The sequence below is a fragment of the Rhincodon typus genome, chromosome 13 (genome assembly GCF_021869965.1).
Source record: "Rhincodon typus isolate 14 chromosome 13, sRhiTyp1.1, whole genome shotgun sequence".
Lineage (NCBI taxonomy): Eukaryota > Metazoa > Chordata > Chondrichthyes > Orectolobiformes > Rhincodontidae > Rhincodon > Rhincodon typus.
In genome coordinates this window covers 22,558,034-22,584,819 of record NC_063344.1, presented here as the reverse complement: position 1 = coordinate 22,584,819, position 26,786 = coordinate 22,558,034, and the positions used below count along the sequence as shown (strand labels likewise).

Below are 26,786 nucleotides of genomic sequence, written 5' to 3'. Positions count from 1 at the left end.
TCGATCTTGGTGTGCAGGGGACAATTTCAAAGTTTGTGAATGCAAAACTTGGGAGAATTGTAAACTCTGAGGATGACAGTATAGAACTTCAAAAGGACAATGACACATTGGTGCAGTGGGCAGATAGATGGCAGATGAAGTTTAACATGGAGAAGTGTGAGCAGACATTCTTTGGTACAAAGAACCTAGAGAACCAATATAAGATAAAGGGTGTGCAGGAGGAAGAGAGGCTTGGGTGCATATATGCATAAGTTATTAAAGGTGACAGAGCAAGTAAAGAGATTTGTTAATAAAGTATTTCATTATCTAGGGTTTATTAATAGGGGCTTAGAGTATAACAGCAAGGAGGTTATGATGAATTTATAAATGCTGGAGTATGGTCTACAGCTTTTGGCATCACATCACAGAAGAATATGAGTGCACTGGAAAGAGTACAGAAGAGGTTTATGAGAATAGGACATTGCATTAAGGGTCAACCACATTACTGTAGGTCTGGAGTCACATGTAGGTCTGATAGTGCAAAGACAGCAGATTTCCAATTGACAATGGTTACTATTCGGTATGGTAACTCCTTTACATTGCTCCTGGTAATTCCTATAGCATACCTCCATTGGTAAACTGCATAGGAGTTACCAAAGATATTCTATATTGTTCATCCACCAGGCCTCCTATAGTTTCCCCCCAGTAACCCATATAGATCACCCCAGGAAATCACATATTATCACAGGTAATCCCTTTAAAATATCACCCACCAAGTAATGCCCAAGGAATATCTCCAATAACCTCTGTAGAATACGGCATGGTAACTCTGATGGAGTGTCACAGTAATAGCTATAGATTACACTCAGTAACTACTATAGATTAAACCCAGCAGCTCCTATAAAGTAAACCCTGTAATTCTTATGTAACACTTATAAATTACCTCCAATAACTCCTAAAGGTTATCCCCCATCCAGTAATTCTATATAATATCCCTGATAAATGATATAGAATACCCCAGTAAGTCCTGTAGGTTACCACAGCAACTCCTAAAATTTGCCTTGGTTGTCCCGAGAGATTGACTCAATAAATCCTAGATATTAAATCAGGTAACCTTTTATTAATTACTCTGGCACCTCTTATACATGACTCTTAGAGATTACTTTATTACCCTCTTTAGCATACCCTTACGCTAAATTGGAAAACGCCGAGACTTTACTCTCCGTATCTTGTGATTGTCCAGGCTAACTCGTATACCCAGCCCTGTTACTGTAGTGACGGAGCCACAGTGGCTGCTCTGTTACCCTGGCTTATTTCCAATTTTCAACTTTTCTCTCCGAATTTCTCCAACCTGGGAAAAAGTGATTTCCTCTAACATCCAATCCCTGCGTCCCTCGCCCTCCCGATTATCCAATCCGAGCCTTCTGGTCGAAAAGCCAACCAGGACACGGAGAGGCGATCCAATCAACACAGATTGGCTCGGGTGGGCCAGAGAGAGCAGCCTGACCATTCATTTGGATGGTTTTATGTGAATTTGGAGATGATTAGGTGTGCCGTTGTATGAAGCACGGCAGTGGGGTCTTTGTTAAAGTTTTGAGTAGCCTTTGAAGAATACCTTAAAGCTGAACTTTCACCAACTCTTCGCTATCTCCACTTCCTGATCCATTTGTCTTTTCAGTTCCATCAAAGGCAGTTTGTTCTCTGTAGGTATCCATAGGTAAAGCAGCTTTTTCTTGTCAGGTGAGCTCCCAGATTTCAGTCTGGCTTCCTGGGTGGTCATTTCTATCGGTTTAACTGGTGCAGGAGTTAAGGGCGAATCCAGTTCCAGGTGATCATTCAGCTCCCGGCCACAGTCCCCAGGAGGCGGGGCTGGGAGGGGCTCTGTCTTAGTTCAGGTAGGACAGAACAATATTTGTTTCCGCGATTTAACAGCTGATTTTACGAAAAAAAGCCGAGAAAAGGTTGGGGACGACGGGCACCGAAATGTTTTGCATGAAATTTAGTTAAAACACTTTCTTTGTGTGGGTGTGTAGGAGAGGGATGTTGGAGTTAACAGCAGCTTGAAATTCTCAGTTTAAATCGGAATTGCTGACGTTTCCTCTTAAAAAGAAAGAATTTCAGTGATGTCAGTATCAGTCTTCCCATGATCCGGAAGGTTTCCTTTTAAGGGGATAAGCGTCGATTTGATTCCAGCGGAATGAAATTGTTTAGTGCTAGAGATTTTTGTAGAAGACTGATACAAGAACTTGAAATCTTAACTCTGTTACTCTCAACTACAGATGCTGCCAGATCTGCTGAGTTTTTCCTGCACTTGTTAGAGATTGTATTGTTCCTGATAATGAAGAAACAAGATGCTAACGTGTAACTAATTTTCAGCCTCTCTGCTCCTATGATGCTGCTTGGCCTGCTGTGTTCATCCAGCCCTGCACCTTGTCACTAATTTTCAGAGTTCGGTTTAGTACAGGGGTAGAATTGCTCACTTGCTCTCTCTTTAGGCATTTGAACTTCATGAAGTGCCTTCCACTAGACATCTAGGAGAGGTTGACTTAACGAACACTGTCTGAACCAGGCAGACTAAGTTCAATTCAGATACAAGAAGATTTGATTAACTGCGAGACAGAAAAGATAATGGGCTGAATCTTAACGTTTTGTGGCCAAGCTTTAATGTTGTTGAGTTTCACAGAGGGTTTCTTTCGTTGTGACCTCGCAAGTTTTCAGATTGTATTTTACAAAATCCAACTTGTTAACCTTTCCCCCAACACACACACACACACAGGCATGCTCCTTGTCCAATTCTTGCTCTATTCTACCATTTGCTGTACCCAAAACACCTCACCATTGTTGCGATATTGCCCATGCCACCTTTAAGAGCCTGTTGTGCACACAGACCAGAAATGTTTGTTTGGAGTTGCTCTGCACAGTTCCAGACACTTGCTCCAGAGATGGCAGAGAAGGGAAAACTGATGCTTTGCTGTGGGCACAGGGCACTCGAGATGGTCAGTGACCTTTTCCACTCCTAGTGTAAGTGCCACCGTCTTTTTTCTGATACCTCCCAATCTATCACTGCCACAGTACCCAGCTCCCATCCAGATTCATGCCCTACCACTCTCAGTATAGCATGCAACATCTTCCTTCACTTGCTGTTGCCCACCCTGACAGTGCTAACCTTGCATGCCCTCGGCTGCCTATTCAATCGCTTGGGATAACTCCCAGCACCACGAATGAAAGTAACCACTGTGCCACCCACAAAAATTTATTTACGAACCAATCCGTACTATCTTTATACAGAGAAAACACAGTGTGGAGCTGGAGGAACAAGCAGGCCAGGCAGCATCAGAGGAGCAGGAAAGTTGACATTTTGGATCGGGAAGAAGGATCCCGACCTGAAACGTCAACTTTCCAGCACCTCTGATGCTGCCTGGCCTACTGTATTATCTCTGACTCCAGCATCGGCAGTTCTTACTACCTCATCTTTATGCAGCGCAATGTTTCATTCCCCCTGGAGATTTGGTGTTCTTGAGATGCTGGCCTTATGAATGCAAAATGAAAAGCTTTGACATCATGTAATTCTTCAAGCAAATCTCAAATTCGTTATTGCCATGTGACCATTCTCTTGTAGAAAATACAAACTGTTATGAAAATAATTAATGATGTTGACCACTAAATTCTTGCACAGTTATAATGATAAATATTTTTCTGATTTAAGGGAGAAATAGTGTGGCCCAGGATCAGTTCATTTCAACAAAAAAAATGGAGAATTCAGGTATTGTATGATTATTTCATAAATAGAATGGGATGAACTTAATAGCAATTTCAAGCAGCTGGTGTAGGCCTAGTGAACTTCATGGTCCCCTGTATTGTTTGACTTTATAATTGAATTGTTCTTTAAAGATCAGATATTCCATTTGTGTTGTCCTGATAAATGTGAGGTGATGCATTTTGGGACATGTAATAAAAGAAGAATTTACACAATCAATGGTAGATCCCTAGGGAGTACTGAGGAACGAACAGACTTTGGCGTGCATGTCCAGAGATCTCTGAAGGTGTCAGCACAAGTAAATAGGGATACAGGATGCTTGTCTTCATTAGCTGGGATGTAGAATTTATGAGTAGGAAAGTCTTGTTGCAACTTTACAGAGCATTGGTTAGAACCATAGATGGAATACTGTGTGCATATCTAGCCACCACACTGTTGGAAGGATATGATTTTCCTGGAGAGGATGCAGAGCAGGACATTGCCTGAGATGAAAAGTCTCAGTTATGAGGAGAGACTGAATAGGCTGGGTTTGTTTCCTTTGCAGAAGAGGCTGAGGGGGGAATCTAATTGAGATATACAAAATGTTGAGGCATAGGGAACATAATGAAAGGTTTTTATTCCCCCCATGGCAGATATGTCTAAGACCAGAGGGCATAAATTTAAGGTGAGGAGTAAGTGGTTTAGAGGAGATCTGAGGAAATTTTTTATCACCCAGAACGTGGTAGATATAAGGAACGTGCTGCCTCAGTGTGGTGGAGGCAGGTACTTTCACAACATTTAAAAAGCATCTGGACGAACACTTAAAATTCCACTGCATAGACTGTGGACCATATACTGGTAAATGGGCTTAGTTTATTTTGGTTTTTGTCGGTCAGCATAGACATGGTGGGCCAAAGGGCCTGTTTCTATGCATGTGACTCTGCAGCTAACACCACATTGGCCTTGTCACTCAACTAGTCAGTAAATTAGATGAAAAAGTCATGAAGCATTGAATCATGGAGCATAATGTCCAGTACATCCTTTTAAGTTTTCAATGTTCATCAGAGGTTGAACCAATAATTTATAAATTTTCCAAATCCCTTACTTTAGTGCACTTTATGCCTCTATTTACAATGCCCAGGATCCTGCATGTCGTCTTAACTGTTTCTCAATGTTGTACTCGCACCTTAAATTTTGTGGTTGTGGATTTGGAAGATGTTGTCTAAGGAGCTTTGATTAATTTCTGCAGTGCAAATCGCTTCTACTGAGCATCGGTGGGCTGTTTTGTCCTGGATGGTGTCACGTTTCTTGAGTGTAATTGGGGCTTCACTCATCCAGGCAAGTGGGGAGTATTTCATCAGACTCCTGACTTGTACCTTTGTAGTTGGTGGCCAGTTTTTGGGAAGTCAGGGGGTGAGTTACACACTGCAGGATTCCAAGCGTCTGACCTGCTCTTGCAGACGCGATTTATGTGGCCCGTCTAGTTCAGTTTCTGGTCAATGAGAATGCCCAGATGCTGATAGTGGGGAATTCAATGATGGTAATGCCACTGAATGTCAAGGGGCAATGGTTAGATTCTCCCTTGAAGATAGCCTTTGTCTTGTACTTGTGTGGCACAAATGTTACATGCCACTTCTCAGCCAAACCTGGATATTTTTGGGTCTTGCTGCATTCAGACATGGACAGTTTTGATATCCGAGAAGTGGCAAATGCTACTGAACACTATGCGGTCATCAGCGTGCATTTGCATATCTGATGTTATGAAGAAGGTCAGGTCGTTGAAACTGCTGAAGATGATCAAGCTAGGACATTACCCTGAGGAGTGCCTGCAGAAATGACTGGTCTTCTACTGCCATGCACATCATCCTGAACGGCTGGGTAAAACTCCAACCAGTGAAAAGTTTTCCCCTCGATTCCCATTGATTTTGGTTTTCCTAGAGTTCTTTGATGCTTTACTTGGGGTAGAGCATCATTGATGTCAAGGGCAGCCCCTCTCACTTCCCTTCTGGAATTCAGCTCTTTTCTCTATGTTTGAACCAAGTCTGTAATGAGGGCAGGAGCAGAATGTTCCTGGCAGAATCTAAGCTGAATGTCAGTGAACAGGTTGTTTCTAAGCAAGTGCTACTTGATGGCACTGTTGATGATACCTTCCATCACTTTACTGATGATCCAGAATGGACTGATGGGTGGTAATTGTTTGGGTTGGATTTGTTCTGTTCTTTGTATGGACAACATACCTAGGAAATTTTCCACATTGTCTGGTAGATGCCAATGTTGTAACTGTACTGGAACAGCTTGGTGAGGGATGTGGCAAATTCTAAAGAAAGCATCTTTAGTACTATCACTGGAATGTTGTCAGGGCCCATGCCTTTGCAGAATCCACTATCTCCAACCATCTCTTGATATCACCTGGAGTGAATTGAATAGGCTGAAAACTGGCATCTCTGCTGGAATCTCTTGAAGCATAGATTCTCAACTCGCCTCTTGGCATTTGCTTCCACCTTTTATTTTGTACTGCAGCGCTGGCCTCCACCATATCTGAGAATATCCTCCAGTGGATTGTCTAATTGTCCACCACCATTCATGAATGGTTGTAGCAGGACTGCAGAGCTTAGATCTGATCTGTTGGTTGTTAGACTGCTTAGCCCTATCAACAACTGTGCCACATGACATGATGGAGGATACCCTCTCTCTCTAAAGAATGGATTTCAACTCCACGAAGACTATATGAGGTGGTCACTTGTATTGATTATATTGTGGACAGATGTACGTGTAGCAGGCAGATAGGTGTGGATGAAATCAAGTATCATCTTCCTTCATGATTCCCTCATAATCCACATAGACTCAGTCTAACAATAATGTCCTTTAGGGCTCAGCCAGATCAATCAGTAATGGTACTACAGATTCACTCTTGGTCACTACCATCCAGAGTACTTTCTGCGTCCCTGCCACCCTGCCTCCGACTGATGTAAGAATACTGATTCACCAGCTGAGTGAGGGGGTGGGGAGGTTTTGAACAGTCAGGAACTCAACTAAAATGCAGGATGCCCAAGGTAATCTCAGGACAACTGCCAGAGCCATGGGCAAACTGACATGAGTAAATAAAGTTGAGGAGTTGAATGTGTAGCTCAGGAAGTGTTGTAGGAGGAATGAATTTTAATTTGTGGGGCACTGGCACCAGTGCTGGATAGAAAGAAGCTGTTCCAATGGCTTTACTTGAACCATGCTGAAATCAATGTCCTGGTGAATTGAAGAATTAGAGCTATAGAGAAGACTTTAAACTGAATAGGGAAGGTTTAGGACTTGGGAGAAGGCATATGTAGGTTTACAAAGCAAATTGATCTATGGAATTGCAGGGCAACTACTGAGATAATGACTGGAACAGGAAGGGACAGAGTGTACAAGTATTTAAAAACAAAAGGCAGCCAAATGGCTCTCTACTTTTTTGTGTGTGGTAGTTAAAATGAAACAATTTAATTAATGAGACCAATAGTGTTTAGTGACCATGATCTTGTGACTATGTCTCTGCAAATGTCCGTAAGGAGATCAAAGCTAGGAACTAAATATTCAGGAATATGTGACATTTTGAAAAGAGAAGCAGGAAGGGATAGGCAGTTAGATAGCATTGTTAGTATGGGATAGAATAAGTCTGATAATGTGAAATGATCTGTGTTGGATAATGTGTAATCTGTTTAGTGGAGGTAAGAAATAACGAGGGGAAGAGCACACTGGTGGGAGGAGTCTACAGTCTCCTTAGAAGTTGCTATACAAAAGATATTGAGATAATGACGGTTTGTGAAAAAGACATTATTTTAATCATCGGTGATTTTAATCTTCATGTAGCTTGTGAAAATCAAAGAGGCAGAGTTAGCCATGAGGAAGAATTTATGGGATATTTTTGGGACAGTTTCCAGGAACAATATTTTCTGGATTCAATCAGGGATCAGGCTATTTTGGATCTGGCAGAGTGTAATGAGGCAGATGTAAGAAATGATCTGAATAAAAGATTCCCTACGGAAAAGTGACCATAACATGGTAGAGTTTAGCATTCGGTTTGAGAATGAGAAACTTGGGTTGTAAACACCTGTGCTTAACTTAAATAAGACTAATCACATAGAGATGAGGGGAGAGTTGGCTGGAGTGGACAAGGAAAAGAGTTTAGCAGAAAATATGGGTAAACAATGGTAGACATGTAAGAAAATAGTTCATGACTCTCAAAAAAGACAGTGAGAAAGCAGGATTCTAGGATGGGGCTAACCAAGAAAGTTTAATATAGTATCAAATTTTTGCTTCTTTTTTCAATGTGTCAAAGCTCAGTGGTAAAGCAGAGGATTGGGAAAATTTTAAAAGCTAACAAAAGATGACCAAAGAAATGCAAAAACAAGGAAGAAAGCAAACTGAAGATGAACTAGTGTTTTGACCCACTTCAGAAAGTACTGATTCTCGAGCCCTGCTTCTCCCAGGGAATCCATAAAAGTTAATGATTTATGTGGAGCCATGAAGTCCCCAATTTACCTGTTGGAACCTTGATAACAGGAAGCACTGACCAGGTCTCTGTACTCAACAAGAACCACTATTTATTACAAATACATAAATTCCAATTATAAGTAAACAGCTATGAATTATCAACAAATGGCTCTATACATGGCTTGAATCACAAAAAGTTAACATCCAAGTCCAGTGGGCAATAGTGAAAGCAAATGGAGTGTTGGCCTTTATTTCAGATGGAATGAATATTAAAAATAGGGGCGTCTTGCTAAAACTATACAAGGCACTACTTGGACCAGCTTGTTTGCTGTGAACCATTTTGGGCCACTTATCTAAAGATAGCTGTGCTTGCAGCAATCCAGAGAAGATTCATTAAATGGGCCCTGAGTAAGAAGGGATTTTCTTATGAGGAGTGGTTGAGTAGGCTGGGCCTATACTCTTTGCAGTTTAGAAGAATGAGAGGAAATATTATTGAACCATCTAGGATTCTTAGGCCTGACAGACTAAATGCTGAGAGGCTTTCTCCCCTTGTTAGCTTTTAAAATTTTCCCAATCCTCTGCTTTACTACTGAGCTTTGACACATTGAAGAAAGAAGCAAAAATTTGATACTATATTAAACTTTCTTGGTTAGCCCCATCCTAGAATCCTTCTTTCTCACTGTCTTTTTTGTGAGTCATGAACTATTTTCTTACATGTCTACCATTGTTTACCCATATTTTCTGCTTAGAGGGCATAATCTTAGAGTAAGGGGTTTCCCATTAAGACAGAAATGAGGAATTTCTTCTCCAGTGGTAGTATATCTGTCATTAAGTATATTCAAAGTGGTGATAGATTTTAATCAGTAGGTGAATTAGGTTGTTTGAGATAAAGACAGGAAAATGGCACCTTCTTTATCATTTCAGCCATGATCTCATTGAATGGCAAAGCAGTCTAGCTGGGCTGAATGGCCTCCTCTGCTCCTACATCTTATGGTCAAACAGGACATGGGCGGGTAGAATTGGCAAATATGTTGCAGATGGAATTTGATAGAGTAGCTTGGGTGAATGTATTTGACAGAAGACATCAGGAAAGGCAGCACAGAGTTGATGTGATAGTTCTAAAAATTGTGCAGGAGCCTGTGGACCTTTACATGCAACCTGGAATGTGGCAGGACATATTGAGATAGTGGCTTGCAAAGAATCTGGGAACCTGGGCTTCATAAACGAGTTTGAGTACAAAATCAGCAACGATATGCTGAACTTTTTAAACTCTGGTTTAGGCCACAGCTACAGGATTGCTTTCAATTTAATTAGCAAGTTTTAGGAAGGATGCGCAAATCCCTGAGAGGGTACAGAGATTTTCCACATACCAGTGATAAGGGATTTTAGCTACACACTTGAGTTAGAGAAGCTGGCGACATTCTCCCTGAAGCAAAGAGGATTGAAGAAAGGTTTTGAGAGGTGAGACCAGTTTAGGGAAGGTTGTAAATACAAAATATGGGCATGAGAGAGCCAGGATGAGCTGAATGGCTTCTTGCGCTGTCATGACCGAGTCTAAAACATTGGCTTCCCCAATTTTCTTCCCTCTTGAAGAAATTGCCTATTTTTTTTTTCCAAGGATTACAGTCTGTGCATTGACATTGAATCCTAATAGCAACCTCCTCCCTGCCTGTATTCTTTGAGCATAGATATTTACTGTTGAAGTTCAATTGAAGGGGACTAGATGAGTGTGTCTGATCTTGTTTTCCTATCCTTGACGTTCTGAGTATTCAATGAAGGTTCAGGAAATAAGCACTTTTGGATAGTCTGTGAACATCTGAGCAGTTTTGGCTGTGTAAGGCAAACATTGTATATTTTTTTAGGTTCCAAACAGCACAAGGATGAAATCAGCATGAAGCATTCAAAGTCTCCCTTCAATCTGATTGTGAACCAGATTTGGAGGAATAAATCTTTTTCCGAGAGATGGCCACAATCTTCAATGGCTCGCTTCTTTAAAATCACTGAGAATTCTAATGAAGCTGCCTGTGTGACAGAAAAGTGGAAGGAAGGAAAAACCTCACTGGATTCAGAAAATAAAGAGAATGTTTCAAAGATATCAGGTAAGGATAAATGTATTAACTTTATAATTTTAGATGCATGTCTTGCTAAGTTTAAAAATAACCAGGAAAATCAAGTCAGCAAGGCTTAACAACACTGTGTTCATGCAAGATTCTTGCACACTTGTAATCCATTGGCTCTAATGAACACAACTGGCTGATTGAATCTGTGTTTGACGTTAAAATTTGCCACATGAAAAATTATGTCTCACGTCTCCACTGTACCTTGAGCAAAACCTTGTATCTATGTTGGCACCTTAACTTTAGTAATATAAAGCAATGAACATTGGATGCTGGAGATCTGAAACAAAAGCAGAAAGTTCAGTGGAAACTCAGCAAGACTGACAGCATCTGTGGAGAGAAAAAAAGTGAATGTTCAGGTCCTGTCTGAACTGTGTATTCGGTATGGCTCTTGGTTGTATTGTCCACCTGACTCCTGTCATAGACCATTTTTTTCAACGTAATCATTATCCCATTTGTTATAGAGTCATCGTGTCATACAGCGTGGAAACAGATCCTCCAGTCCAACTAGTCCACACTGACAGTTCCCAAACTAAACTAATCCCACTTGCCTGGGTTTGGCCCATATCCCTCCAAACCTTTCCTATTCATGAACTTATCCAAATGTCTTTTAAACATAATAACTGTGCCTGCATCCATCACTTTCTCTGGCAGTTCATTCCACACACGAACCGCACTCATTGTGTGTAAAAGAAACGTTTGGCCCTCGTCCTTTTGAAATCTTTCTCCTGTCAACTTAAAAATATGCCCCCTAGTTTTGAACTCCCCCGCCCTAGAGAAAAGACCCAATTTCACCTTATCAATGCCCCTCACAATATGATAAACCTCTACAAAGTCACTCCTCAACCCCCGATACAATGAGAAAAAATCCCAGTCTTTCCAGTCTATTTTTATTGCAGACCCTCTATCCCCGTCCAGGGACCTCTGCATATTTTTGCCCTGTCTTTGCAAATTGTGTGGCAGAAATGAGATATACACCAACAATCTCTCCTTCATCCTCAGACTATTTTTGAACTATCCATAACAGTTCTGGAGCGTTTATTCTTATTAATTCAGTTTCTTCTGTTTTTAGTTCACAATTTTCCAATTCCAAATTTGAAACTAACACCTGAGTTTCAATAGAAAAGAGTAGAATACTCATTTACCCATTTGTTAGCCAGTTTCCTGTGATGCCACACTTTGATGCTTTTGCAACATCTATTGTGGCTGATCTGATTGCATCTCATCAGACCCTCAACTTATCTGTCTGTCAAAAATCTATTTAACTCCCATGCCCAGCCTCCACTACCTTCTGGAGAAGGGAATACCACAATATAATGACCCACAATAGAACTGAGTGAAGGGAAAGAAAAGGTTCTCCACATCTGTCTTAAAAGCAAAACCTCACTCAAACTGTTAACAAACGGGACTTGATGTTGATCTGCACAATGTAGTATGAGGGCAGATGGCCTATAGCTTGGTCAAAGAAGCAACTTTAAGAAGTCATTAAAGAGGGATGGGATTGCAAATACGTTTTGGAAGATTTTTAAGCAAGGATGAGAAGTTTTTCATTGAGGCTTTTCCAGACCAAGAGCTGAAGTAGGTCAACATACACAAGGATAGTGTTGAATAGAACTAGAAGTTATGGCCCAAATCATGGTTCTGGATAATCTTGAGTTTATGTATTTTTGAGAGGCCTGTCAGGAAGTTGTTGTAGTACTCAGGGTTAGGGTGAACAGGCAACAAAGGCACGGAGGAATGGTTCAGGAGCAGATGAGCTGAGGCAGCATGGAGTGGACTGATATAATAGAGGTGGAATTATGAGGTTGTAGTGATGGTAAGGATTTGTGATTTGCTTACCATGGGCCAGGTATGATACCAAGATTGGGAAATGTTTGGCTGAGTTCAGACAATTGTCAGGCACAGGAAGGAAGCCGCTGGGGAATGGGACTTCTGGCTGGGACTGAAGGCAATGGTTTAATTTGTCTCCATATTTGGGTTCCAGGATGAAAACATCAAATACTAGGTGGTATAGGCTTAAGGTGAGAGGGGAAAAGTTTTTATACAGAACGGTGGTAGGTGCCTAGAATGCACTGATAGGGAGCATTGTAGAAGTGGAAAGAAATAGCAAAGCTTGAGGCATTTTGACAGACACCTGAACATGCAGGGAAGAGAGAGATATGAAACATGTTCAGCCAGATCCAGTTAGTTTAGAATGGCATCATGGTCGGTACAAACATGATGGGCTGAAGGAGCTGTTCCTGTGCCGTTCTATGTTCTTTGATGCTTCGTATTATTTACATGAATATCAGATATCCAGAAACCATTGTTAGCTTGTTACTTGTGTATACTTATGAGCTAGGAGGAAAAGAGTTTTAAGAGGGAGGAGAAAAAAAAGTTGCTATTTAGATATATTAGCAGTGAAATATGGTTGACATTCATTGACCCACTTACTTCGAATGATTTGTTTGTTTGTCTTGTATTAAGATGAATTGAAGCCCACAGATCCCGAGAACAGTGCAGCAAGATGGGATCAAGTCGTCGAGTTCATGGAGAGGCTGGGCAAGGAGCCAAATCATAAATGTATGGATCTTAATAACAGCAGCCTCACTGCTAATGATGCAGTTAATTTGGGTAAGTTTATGCAGTATTAAAAATCTTGGGCCTGGATTCAGCATGTTAATCACTCAGGGGAAAAGCATTATGCAAAAAGCTTGGTAAGAATTAACAGCACCAGAGGCAGTAAATGGAAATCAGCGAACAGTAATTTTAATATGGGTAAAAACTACTCACTTAACAATTGTTAAAGCTATGAAAATCTGCAAAGCTGGGTAATTGAGTGAAAAAGACTAGGATTTGTCAAATTATGACTGAACAGTTCAAAGGAAAAATTGAAACTTTTTCCAGGCAGACTTTCATGGGTAGCGTTCCCAAATTTCCACTGAATTGTCAACTATTCAGTACTATGTGTCTATCAGTCAATCACAACAACAAATTTCAGTTGTGTTGCAAAATATTTTCCAGAATTTTGCAACACAAAAAATGTCTGCAGTAACATGAAAATGGAGTGTTTTAAAAGGGGTGGGGTGAATGTTGTGAGGTGAAAAGTTTAAGGAAAGGCCTAACTGGCGAACGAATAACTACAGGTGATGTAAAGTAAACGTACAAAGGACTTTACTCAGCAGAGTATAGAGCGCAGGGTCAGACAAAAGTTATAGGTAGAAAGGAGAGGTGAGACCTCTAAGGGGCTTAACAAAAGGAGGAAAATTTTATAATGAAATATTTGTAAATGTTAAATATGTATGTTGCCTCGGTCTGGATAATTGAAAAGTGAGATATGGGCAGCAAATGTTTGGATAGCTAAAGTTTATGGAGAATGCAGTGGCTGGCTCAGAGCAGTGGAGTAGTTGAGTCAGATCCTGTCAAACACAGGGCCATGCATGTCGACAAGCAACACTAGCGTTGCACACAGGCTCTATCTGAGGTCTACAGCTCTGATCAGGGCTGAATAGGGCAATGAAGTTGCCTGGGGTTTGGGCAGTATTCGTAAAGTCAGCAATGAAGGGACAGGATTTGGAGGGGAGAAACCAAAGAGTTAATTTAGTTTTTCCAATGTTTAGATGGAAGAAACTGAAGCTCATTCATGCCTGAGTATTAGAGAACCTGCTTAGTGATGGAGAGGGTATGAAGAACATTTGTATAAAAGTCATGTATACGTTGTCTTGTGCATCCAACAGAAAGTTACCTATTCTGAGCTAATTTCTTTGGTGTTTCATTGGAACTATGTTGAGGGTAGTTGATTGGCAAAGAATAGGAGATTGTTCACTCAGTCTTTATCTAAATGGGAAATCATAAAACCATTTGGCGTGTTGTGTTGTCAGCTTTTTAAAAACAGCTCTGCGATTAATCCCATTCTTTTGATCCTTATACAAGCTTTGCATATTTTTGCTTTTTCAAATCTTTATCCCATTCCCCTTTGAAGGCTACTTCTGAATCTGCTGCCCTTTCAGGTTGCATACTCCAACAAATCTTCATAACTTGTGATGTGAAAGAAGCATATCATCTGTCAGCTGGGCTTTTTTTCTGATTTATCTTAAAACTTTGTTTGTTAACGTCCTGCAAGTGAAAACTGTTTCTCATCTGCTACTGTAAGTACCTCATAATTTTGAACAACTCTATTAAATCTTACCTTTGCTTTTGAACCTGATGCCATAACTCCAGCAGGAAACAGCCCATTGGTGGGGCAAGCTCGAGGGGCTGAATTGCCTACTCCTGCTCCTAGTTCTTATGTTCATTCTGTGCAACCAGGTCAGTGCTGATATTTATGAACTACAGGAACCTCTCCTTTGTCCACCTCATCCCATCAACATATGACAGAGAAACAAATTAAGGATATGTTTATCTAATACGTGTTCAATGAGTTGTTCACTTTAGCAGAAAGGATTTAAAGAAAAAAATGTAGTGTATTACTTAGACAGAAAACGGGTACAAAAATCTGAGATGGAGAAGGATTTAAGTGGTCCAGTGTATGAGTCACACCAAGTTAGTGCAGGTACAGCACATAATCATGAAAGCTAATGGGATGCTATCATTTAACACAAGAGGAATTCAACGCAAATGAAAGAATGCTGTTGTTCAATTAAGTAGGGTATTTCCCTTAAGGTATTGCTGAGACCACAGTTGTATGCAATTTTGGACTTCTTTAAGGAAGAATGTAAATACATTGGAGTTAGTTCACAGGAGGTTTACTGGATTGATACCTGGAATAAGCAGGTTTTATGAGGAAATGTTGGGCATGCTGAGCTTGTTACCACTAGAGTTTAGAGGAGTGGGGGATGGCTTTATTGAAGTATATAAGACCCTGAGTGGTTTTGTCAGGGTAGGTAGGGAAAGGATGTTTCCTCTTGGTGAGTCTGGAACAAGGGAGCAATTATTTAAAATTAGTACTTATCGTTTGAGATGAGGAGGGAGTTTTACTGTTTTAAATTGTACTGCCCCAAGAAGGTAGTGGAGGCAGGGCTGTGAAATATTTACAAGACTTAAGGTAGATCATTCTTAGGCAGGGGTTCTGAGGTGATCGGGGTAGAAAGGAATGTGGAATTTGAAACAAACAGCTCAACCATCACCTTATTGAATGGCAGACCAGGCTCCAGGAGCCAGAAGATGCACTACTACTTCTAATTCCAATGTTTTTGTGCAATCATTTCCAAGTATACCCTAGGATCTTTCACGGTCAGCCTCTGTTTACAATAATGCTGTCTTGCCCATGCTGTCTTGTCCACCCTTTCTCGTGCGCTTTCATGTGTTGCATGCCCTTTCTCTCTCGATTGTGACTCCTGCCTCCATCTTCCTCCACCATCAACCCGCCTCCCCAGCCATGATTGCATGTAACTTCAATAATTTTGCGTCTAAATATCCCTTGTCACTTCAGAGGAAAAGAAGAAAAAGTAAACATAAATAGGAGGAGGAAGACATTTGCTTCAAAGATCCTACTCTGGCCTTGAATAAGATCAGATTGTGGCCTCCTTGTCATTTTTCTGCTTGCACCCACGTAACACATGACTTCCTTCGAGACTTCTTTTAAGACAACCTTAAAAAAATCAACGACCCACCCTCTGCTCTCTGGCTTCACCAGCGTGAGAGTTGTGATGTTCGACTAGATCGAACCTTGATATTGCAATGATGAATTCCACATGTTTACTTTTGAAGCTCATCTTGCAGGTATTGAAAACACTAATTCTCGTTTCCAGCTGCCTTGTTGCCAAACCTGCCTAACTTGGAGGAACTGGATCTTTCATGGAATGAATTAATTGGTGGAACACTCAAAGTGCTGACCAATCATATGCAGCACATACCCCAGCTGAGGGTACTGGTGCTGGGCAGCTGTAGACTGTCAGAGCTGGATCTTTCTGCCATAGGTACGTGCACTTAATTCCTACACTTTCCGATGTGCCAGAATATTGACATCGCAGGAGACATATTCACTTTTATGTATAATTGTCATATTTTGTGTCTTAAATTGCTCGCTCACCTGAAATCATTGATTCAGACTGGAGGACAGTTCCTGAAGAGATTACCATTACCATCAAGCCAGGAGATCAACACTAGTTCAATGGCAAGTGTAGACAGGCTTGCCAAGGGCAGCACCAGGCATAATTTTAAAAAAGACGTGTCAGTCTGGTGAAGCTCTAAAACAGGCCTAATTGTGTGCTAATCAGCAGAAGCAACATGTGGTGGACAGAACTAAGCTATTCCACAAAAATCAGATCAGATCTAAATGCTGCAGTCCTGTCTAATTTAATTGCTTTGATAGTGAAAAATGAAACAACTCCCTGGAGAAGGATTTTCCACAAATATCCCCATCCTCAAGGGTGAGGCAGCCCACCAAATCAGTGCAAAAGATAAGGCTGAAACATTTGCAACGATCTCCAGCATACAGAGTGGCGATTCATTTCTGCATCTTCCAGAGGTCCTCAGCATCATGACAGATGCCAGTCTTCAGTCAATTTGGCTTATTCCACATCATATCGAGTAACAGTTGGAGGCATTCAGAACTGAAAAGGCTGTGGGTCTTGACAATATTGTTGCAACATTGAGAGTTTGCAAGCACAGTTTTTTTTTAAGTTCATGGGATGTGGGCATCTCTGGCTGAGTCAGCCTTTATAGCCCATCCCTGGTTGCCCTTGAAAAGGTGGTGGAGAACTTACTTCTTGAACAACAGTAGTCCATTTTGTATAGACAGACCCACAAAACTGTTAGGGAAGGAGTTCCAGGATTTTGACCTAGTGACGGTGAAGAAACGGCGATATATTTCCAGGTCGGGATGGTAAATGATTTGGAGGGGGACTTGCAAGTGGTGGTGTTCCCATGTTTCATCTGCTTGTGTCCTTCTAGATGTAATGGTCATGGGTTTAGAAGGTTCTGTCTCAGGAACGTTGGTGAATTTCTGCAGTGCATCTTGTAGATGATACACGCTGCTACAAGTGAGCATCGGTGGTGGAGGGATTGAATATTTGGGGATCTGGTGCCAATCAAGCGGGCGGCTTTGTCCTGGATGGCATCAAGCTTCTTGAGTGTTGCTGAAGTTGCACTCATCCAGGCAAGTGGGGAGTATTCCATCACACTCCTGATTTGTGCCTTATATTTGGTGGCTAGGCTTTGGGGAGTTAGGAAGTGACTCATCGCAAGATTTGAAGTTGGTTACGGTTTGTACCTTACTTGTGAACAGCTGAATGGTATTGCCTATCTGATTAGAGGAGATACGACCTGGAATTACATTACCACCAGAACTCTCATACCATATTGCTCAACTGTGTATTTGATGATAGCATTCTGTTAGTGGCAAGCACCACTCAAGGTGCTATTGCATAATAACAGCATGAAGCAGCTCACTTTGCCTGTTGCTCAAACATTTGAGATACCCTGCCCTTCCAGGATAATCTGAGTTGGGCTAGCAATGTGGTATACTTGTGTATGTACTGCATTCGGTACAGAGCTTTGCTTAATACTTTTTTATTTGGGGTTAGCACGGTGGCTCAGTGGTTAGCATTGGTGCCTCACAGTGCTAGGGGCCTGATTCAATTCCATCCTTAGGCGACTGTCTGTGTGGAGTTTGCACATTCTCGCTTTATTTATGTGGGTTTCCTCTGGGTGCTTCAGTTTCCTCCTACAGTCTGAAGGTGTTCAGGTTAGGTAGATTGGCCATGCTAAATTGCCCATAGTGTCCACAGATGTGCAGGCTAGGTGCCCTGTCAATGGGAAATGCAGGGTTACAGGGATGAAGTTGGTCTGGGTGGGATGCTCTTAGGAGGGTTAATGTGGATTTGATGGACTGAATAGCCTGCTTCCACACTGTAGGGATTCTATGATTTTTTTTTTTTTAATTTTTTTTTTGAACTTCTATCTTTATATGCTGATTTAGCCCTAGATTTATACTCTGACCCCTCCTCTCACAGTCTATCATTTCCCATATAAATAACCTCTCTATTTTGTCTTATCTCTACTTTTTAATGTACCACATCTTCCCAAATTTCATCCCTGTTCCCACTATTTAACACCCGTTTACATCCCTAGTCATGCAACTTGCTGGAACACTGGTTCCAGCACGTTCAGCTGTAAACTATTCCATCATTACAGATTCAACTTTCTGGAATACTGGTGCCACTGACCCAAGATCTGGCGGAGCCTACTTCTCCCATACCTGCTTGGAGCCAGTCATTTGTTTCTCTCATCTAATTTGCCCTATGCTGATTTGTTCATTGCTCAGATAATGACCCAGCGAATGTTCTGCTCTTCAGTCTGGTGTTTTGCTCCTTGTATTTCCAATGTAGAACCTCTTTCTTTATCCTGTCTGTTTTTGGTGTCTACATGGGTCACAACATTGCATCTGTCCCCTCCCATTGCAAGTTGCTTTCCAGCCCTGAGCAGATGTCCTGAACCTTACCAATAGAAAGCGATAGATATTTACTATGTAAAATGTTATTTTGACGAATTAAACGGAATACTAATTGAAATTATTTTGCAGGTGACTGGATTCAACTCTTACCAAATGTTGAAGAAATTGATTTATCTTGGAACAGTGATTTGGGAGGAAATCTGTGTCTCTTTACCCAGAAGCTCAGAGCAGGCACTAAGCTAAAGATTCTAAAGCTGATAGATTGTAACCTAACTGCAGAAGATGGGATAGCCTTGGGTAATGATTACAAATGCAAACTTTAAATGAATTGTTTGATCCCAATTTCCTTACTTGTGTCTTGGCAAGGTTTTGTTTGGTCAATTTAAAGACAAGTAGTGGGAATTTGAACTTTTATCTTGCTCTCTTAGAATGTAATTAACATTTAGAAATTGTCATTAATTTGGAGGTCATGTTGTGATAGCATTATCACTGGACTAGTAACCCACAACTCCAGGCTGATGTTCTGGGGTCAAGTGTTTGAATCCCATGGCAAATGGTCGCTTATAAATTCAATGAAAAATAGCCTGGAATAAAACAAAATGGCATAATGGTGACCATGTAACAACTGTCAATTGTTCACAAATGTCCTATAGGGAAGGAAGTCTGTTAGTCATAACTGGTCTGAGTACATGTGAAACTAGACTTTCAGCAATGTAGTTGACTCTTAACTGCCATATGGGCAATTAGGGATGGATCATAAGTGCTGGCATAGGTTGCAATGTCCTCACCCATGAACAAAGTTATTTTTTGTTGAAGGTGTTTCGCTGGATTTGAAATATTGAGTATTTTTAATACAGAAACGGACCATTTCCAAAATGGTTTAGACTGACTTATCCTCTTGGCAAGTCTCCTTCCATCCCTGTTCATCTTGCACAAACTTTATTCCTCACATCAAATTATTTGAGGAGGCAACAGGCAACTCGGTGCCTGAAAGACTGGTTTAAGCAGAAACTCCTGTAACACTGCAGCAGCATTTAGATATTTGCTTGCTTTGCTGTAGACTCCAGGGCTATGGACCAAAAGTTGGAAAATGGGATGTGTTGTCAGGGCGCTGTTGATAGGAGCAGACATGATGGGGTGAATGGTCTCCTTGTGCGCTGTAAATTTCTCAGGAAACTGGAATAGTTCTCTGGGGAACAGGTACTAAGCAAAGACATGCTCAAAATCATGAATTCTACAAAAGTAAGAAAGAAATGCTTTTTCAGTGGAAGAAGGGATGGAAGGACACATTTGACGTGATTGCTATAAAAAAAAGTGAGTTGTTGTGATGTGCTGCCTAAAAATGTGGAGGCAAATTCAACGGAGAGGAAAGTGAAGGAGGTTGGGGAATCCCCAGCACAATTCTACAATAAAATCACCACATTGGGAGTGCGTGCTGACATCATGATCTTCAGATTGCCTTTTTAAGAAATAATAGATTAATTAAGATTTTATACAGTAACACATGGAAATCAATATTAGTACTGAACGACTAAGTTTAATGTAACATCCAAGAACAACGTCTGTCAATTTATAACCGACTTTTCTGAAAAAGTAATCATTATCTGAACGTTGGAAAAAATTTTTGAGAGTGCTAGTAAGTATCGAGTGTAAGGTAACAGGTTTACTATACTTGATGGGGAAAGAATTACAAGGCTCTGGGTTGAATGGTCACCTCCTGTGTATTTTCTTTTTAAAATCACTCCTCCAGTGATCATTTGGCCCAGTTTTGTTTTGTTTTTTTTAAATCGAATGGAAGTCACCATCATTGGTCAGTATCAGTTGTCCATTCCTAATGGCTCGAAGGCAGTTGAGTCAACCATTATTGTGGATCTAGAGTCTCCTGTAGGTACAAGGTAAACACCTAAAGGACATTAGTGAACCAGATGAGTTTTTATTATTGTGGTTACAGGTCACCTATTAAACTAGTTTCTTTTGTGCACTGCAGATTTATTTTACCTGTAGTGCTGGAATTTAATTCGGTCACCCCAGGGTTCTGAATTACTAGTCCAGTGACATTACCTCTGTCACCTACATAGACTCATAGATGTTTGCATTTCCCCTTTATTTCCAAAATAATTCAGCTTTGCTTACTTTTCTTTTAAATTCAAAGTGATGGAACAGCAATGTACACCTGAAAACAGTTCCAATGCTTTGAGTGATGACTGACACAATGGGCATGTGTCTTTCTGTAGTTTAAGTTAATTCATATTCTGTATAATCTCACAATCGAATGCAGAGAGACAGCGGTGTATACTATTTGAGCCTAGATGAAAAGAAACTGGAGTAGGCTGTTCAGCCCCTTGAGCCTGCTCCACCATTCAGTAGGATCATAGCTAATGCGACATTCCACATATCTACTTTCCTGCCCTTTCCCCATAAACCCTTGTTTCGCCTACTGATCAAGAATGTGTCTATCTCTGCCCAACGGCTCTCTGTGGCAAGGAGTACCAAAAGCACTTATCCCGCAGAAGAAATTACTCCTTGTCCCAATCTTAAATTGGGACCTCTTTATTCTGAGACAATGTCCTGTGGTCCTGGACACACTCATGAGTGGAAGCATCCTCTGAGCATTTACCCTGCTAAACCCCTTGAGAATCCTATATATTTGAATGTGATCACCTCTTATTCTTCTAAACTCCAGTGAGTAGAGCCTTAACCTATTTAGCCTTTGCTCATAAAGACAATCCCTCCATACCAATGATCAGCCTAGTGAGCCTTCTCTGGACTGGAAATCCAAGTACAATACATCTGCTGGTTCCCCTCTACCTACCCTGGTTGAGATTTTCCTTGAAAAGCACTATAAAATTAGTCAGACATGATTTCCCTTTAAAGCCATATTGAATCTGCCTGATTAGATTGAGTTTCCAAATGTTCTGCTATTACTTCCTTTAATGATTTGATTCCAGTATTTTTCCAACAAAAGATGTTAGGCTAATCGGCTTATAGTTTCCTGTTTCTTGCCTCCCTCCCTTTTTGAATAAGGGTGTCACATTTAACAGTTGTCCAATCATTTGGTACTTTTCCAGAATCCAGTGGTTGATGTTTGGAAAATTACAATGTATGCACTATCTCTCTAACTCAGCTGTTTTTAGAATCGTAGGATACAAGACTTTAGCCCATTAGTTTGTCTAATACTTCTTTGGCGATGGTACTTATGTTATTTAGTGTGAATGGGATGTTCAAAGTATCTACTTCCGTAAACACCGATGCAAAATATCTGTGTTTAATCCCCCTCTGCTATTACCTTGTCCCTTAAAACTGTCTCCCCAGATTCATTTCCTAAGGAGCCTGTGTTCACTCTGACCTCTCTTCCATTTTATATATTTAAATAAGCTTTCATTGTCAGTTTTTATATTCTTTGCTAGTTTGCCCTCAGTTTATTTTTTCTCTCTAATGTGTTTTTAGTCCTCTTTGCTGGGTTTTGAATTTATCCCAGTCTTCTGGGCTATCATTAACATTGGCCTCCTTTATATGCTTTTTCTTTCAACTTATACACTCCTTAACTTCGGTGGTTAGCCATGATTGGTTTATCCTCCTCTCGGAATCTTTTATCCTTTAGTGGGATGTATTTTTGCCTAGAGTCATGAATTACCTCATGAAATGTCTGCCAGTAGTTGCTTACTGTCAGTCCTGCTGATCTTTCCACCCAGTTCACTTTAGTTAACTCTATCATTGTTTCACAAACACGAACAAAAATTGATGGAAGAAACTCAGCAGGTCTGGCAGCATCTGTGGAGAGAAAGCAGAGTTAGCACTTCAAGTCCAGTGACCCTTCTTCAGAACCCTATCCTCATTTTATTGTATTCCCTTTATTTAAGCTAAACACAGTTATTTTTGACCCAAGTTTCTCACTGTTGAACATATTATGATCACTATTTCTGAGCGGATCTTTAACTCTGAGGTCATTTTATTAAACCCACCTCATTACCCATTACCAGATCCATGGAAACCTGCTCCTTGGTTGGCTTCATGACATATTGCTGTAGGAAGCTATCCCTAATGCACTCTGTGAATTTATTGTTGTAGCTATTGTTTGCATGATGATTAACTCCATCAGTATTAAGATTAAAGCCATCCATAATTATTGCTCTATTCTTTTCCTATTTGTTGCTTTATAGCCTTACACACTATATCTAGTATTTAGGGGTCTGTATATTACTCCTACCTACGTTTTCTTTCCCTTACAGTTCTTTCTTCCACCGAAATGGACTCTACGTCATCTGAGCCTAGATCACCTCTTGAACTATCCTTACTTCATTTCTTATTAACATTGCTATCCCACCACCTTTTGCATCCCTTCTGTCTCTCCAAAAGGTCAAATATCCCTGAATGTTAAATTCAGTTTTGATCTCCATGTGATGAGATTTCCATAATGGCCATGAGATCATATTCATTCATCTCGATTTGCAGTTCATCTACCTTACTCCGAATGCTTTGTGCCTTTAAGTTTGTTCTCCTGTCAAGTTTCCCAAAACTTTTACGGTTCCTTGGTACAATCTGACATTCACAAATTCTGTCGCTTCTATTTTCTGGTAACAATCAACCTCTTCACTAACCTGTAATCCTACCTTCTCCTTTACCTTTGACTTTTATAACGTTCTGTGCAACTGAACCCACCCCATGTCTATTTAATTAAAAGTCCTAACTACAGCCCTAGTTGTGATACTGTAGGACTTTCGTCCTATCATGAATCTGGTGGAGTCTGCCACATTTAGAGCAGCTCCCTCTTTCCCCAGTACTGGTGCTAATGTCCCATGAATTCAAACCTGTTTCTTCTGCCGTGTTGATCTTTGAGTCGCGTTATTCAGCACTCAGTTGGCTAAATTACTGAATTCTGATATTTTGTTTAAAAAGACTGGAGGTTCTTCACAGCTACAGTAACAAGTTTTTTTGATTTCTCTTCTAAAGGACAGGCTTTGTCTGTAATCTCAGAATTGGAAGTCTTGGATCTCTCTATGAATGAAGATGTGGGAAGTGGTCTGGAAGTCTTATTTCAGGAGCTGGAGCACGTACCTCATCTGCAAGTATTAAAGTTGCACCTGTGTGGATTAAAAAGGGACAACATCAATAATTTGGGTAATTTCTGTAATGTGGCAATAAGGTGAACTCAGTTTGTTCCTGTTGTATTTAATTTGCACTTGCCTTCTCTCAGCTGTATTCTTTTCTACATCTGTATTGTTTCTTTTGCCACATCCCTTCCTGTCCTCTTTCTCCAGACGGCTGCAAAGGGATATGCAACAATGATTGGGCAAGAAGATGGCAAAAGAATAAATGTGGGGAAGTGTGAAATTATCCATTTTGATAGGAAGGGGAAAACAGCATTTTTTTTTAAAGAAAATGACAAACTAGTAATTGTTGATGCTCGGAAGGATTTGGAGACCATTCTACATAAATCACAGAATGCTGGCATGCAATTGAAATGTATAATTTGGAAAGCAATTGGTATATTGCCTTGATTACAACGAAGTTTGGCTACAATTTCTGTTATGCCCAAATAAAATCACATGTTGCAATCTGATTAGGGACCATTAACTTTTTAAGCAAGTAGACAAAGTTTGAAATTGCAGGTACATACCAGGAGAATAGAGCCACAGGATTCCAGCATTTTGAACAAACAAAATAAACTTTATAGTTCCAGAATTGTTAGGGTGCAGTCAGAGGCTGTTTGAGGCCATTATATCTGCAACTACTCACTGAGCATCTGACTCAAAACCATTTTCCTGTCTTTTCCCTGCGACCTGCTTGTTGATTCTCTTCAAATAATAGTTTAATGTTCTGTGTGTTTTGCAGATCCTAACTACTCACTGTGTGAAAGTGGGTTTATTTTTCCTCAGATCACATTTGCTGCTTTTTCAAATCTCTAAGTGTTTATCCTTTCATTCTCAATCTTTTGCGAGTGGAAACAGTTTCTCACTAACGCCTCTGCCCAGACCCCTCATGATTTTGTAAGCTACAACCAAATCACCTCCAGCCTTCACCTCAGCAAGGCAAACAGTCCCAACTATCTCCATAACTGGAATGTCTCATCCTTGAAACCATTCTTGTAAACCTCTTCTGCACACTTTCTGAGATAACAAGGTGTAGAGCTGGATGAACACAGCAGGCCGAGGAGGAGCAGGAAGGCTGACGTTTCGGGCCTAGACCCTTCTTCAGAAAAGCTCCTACTATCTCTGAAACAATTTTAACCCCACTGCGAAGCCTCTTCTAAGGATGCCTTCCCTGAAGAAGTTACCCTCCTCCCTCCACCCGAAACATCAGCCTTCCTGCTCCTCTGCTGCTGCTTGGCCTGCTGTGTTCATCCAGCTCTACACCTTGTTATCTCGGATTCTCCAGCTTCTGCAGTTCCTACTATCTCTGCACACTTTCCGATGTGTTTACAACCCTTCCTGAAGTGTGGCTGCCAAACCTGCCCAGTGCACAATATCCCAGCTTAGACCTAAACAGTGTCCTATAAGTTTAGCAGACCCCTTTTGTTCTTGTATTTTATGCTGCATTAATAAAGCCATGTTTTATTAACTGATCTCTCCAACTGAACTACCACATTTTTTAACTATTTAAACACAAATAAACCCAAGTTTCTTTGCTCCTTTTGGGTTTATTTTATTTTACTATAATCTTTATTTATATACTGTCTCTCCATGTTCTTTCTACCAAAAGGTATCGCCTCACTTTTCTACATTGAACTTTATCTGACTTCTATCCACTTACTTCACCAACTTTTCAATGTTTTTTTTTTTAAGTTCTGCACTGTTCTGTTCACAGTATACAATTCTCATAAGTTTTATATCATGTGCAAATTTTGAAATGGTGCCCTTGTCACTAATATATAAACCATTAATTATATATTTGGAAAAGCAAAGATCACAATACTGACTGATGGGTAGCTCCACTAAAAGCCTCCTTATGGCCCAAAAATTCTATGAACCATTACTGACTGTTTCCAATCCCTCAGCATTTATTCCACGTTTTTTTTCACCTTTTATTCCACTAGCTCTAACTTTGCTTACAATCTCTATGACGTAGTGCCATACACCTTGCTATGTGCCCAATTCTCTGGGTTATATAGGTGCCTGACAGTATCTCTTCAGCTGTATGAAGCATTCTTCACAAACTTTCTCTGACAAACCTGACCGAGCAAACTGTTACTCATTTGTTTTTGAACTGTTTTGAGTGATCCATCAAAACACTCCCAAGGGTTCTGCTCTCATTACTTGGTAAAATGTGAGCATTTTGTGTGGCTACTATGTGTGTTCAGAGTCAAAAAGTTGACCCCCTGATCTTGGGATACGGGATCATGGTTCATGACTGGAACAGGGAGAAATCTGCTCAGTTGAGGGTTTTGAATCTTTAACTCGCTACCTCTGAAGTTCGTGGATGTTTTGTTGTGTATTCAAGAGACCATGTTCAACAGAGTTTTTGATATCAAGGGACATGGGGAAAGCAGAATTGATGTCAAGGGTAGAGCAGGCTTGTTAGACATTCTCATCTTCCACATCCTGGTAAACCTTCTCCATTCCTTTTCTAAGGCATTTCCATATTTCCTGAAACGTGATGCCCAGAATTATCTGTAGTATTCCATCTGAGGCCTGATCAATAATTTATGAATTTCTAGAATATTCTTTTAATTTCATTTTCTGTTCTTCTATTTATCCCTTTTTATAAAGCAGGCAGCTTGTATGTAGGTTTTTACCACCTTATCAGCTTGTCTTATCATCTTTTATGGATTTACATAAAAATGGGCATGGAGTGCTTTATGCTTGCCCACACTTTACAATATTAGGTTATTTATAGTACGCGGTACGTCTAAAGTATTGTCACCCACAGAACTACTAGAAACCTCAGCACAATAAACCATTAGAGCAAAACAAGGCTGTGTCATGACACCAACACTCTTCTCCACTTTCCTTGCTGCATGGAATACTCTACTTCACCTCCAGCAAATTATCCCTAGATAAGCAGACATGAAACTGTTCAGCGATAGTAGGAACTGCAGATGCTGGAGAATCCGAGACAACAAGGTGCAGGGCTGGATGAACACAGCAGGCCAAGCAGCCTCTCTGCTCCTATGATG

The 26,786-nt window shown here is 40.6% G+C and overlaps 1 protein-coding gene across 1 annotated transcript in view; it reads left to right on the top strand.

Moving 5' to 3' along the window:
• Positions 1 to 1,906: 1,906 nt before the first annotated feature.
• Positions 1,907 to 26,786, top strand: part of lrrc31 (leucine rich repeat containing 31) — a 30,874-nt gene continuing 5,994 nt past the window's right edge. Inside the window, exons 1-7 of the mRNA XM_048604549.1 lie at positions 1,907 to 1,940; positions 3,686 to 3,742; positions 10,045 to 10,281; positions 12,766 to 12,912; positions 16,029 to 16,196; positions 18,803 to 18,970; positions 23,624 to 23,791. Coding sequence (XP_048460506.1) covers positions 3,730 to 3,742; positions 10,045 to 10,281; positions 12,766 to 12,912; positions 16,029 to 16,196; positions 18,803 to 18,970; positions 23,624 to 23,791 — 901 coding nt within the window. The 5' untranslated portion in view covers positions 1,907 to 1,940; positions 3,686 to 3,729. The remainder of the gene's footprint in view (positions 1,941 to 3,685; positions 3,743 to 10,044; positions 10,282 to 12,765; positions 12,913 to 16,028; positions 16,197 to 18,802; positions 18,971 to 23,623; positions 23,792 to 26,786) is intronic.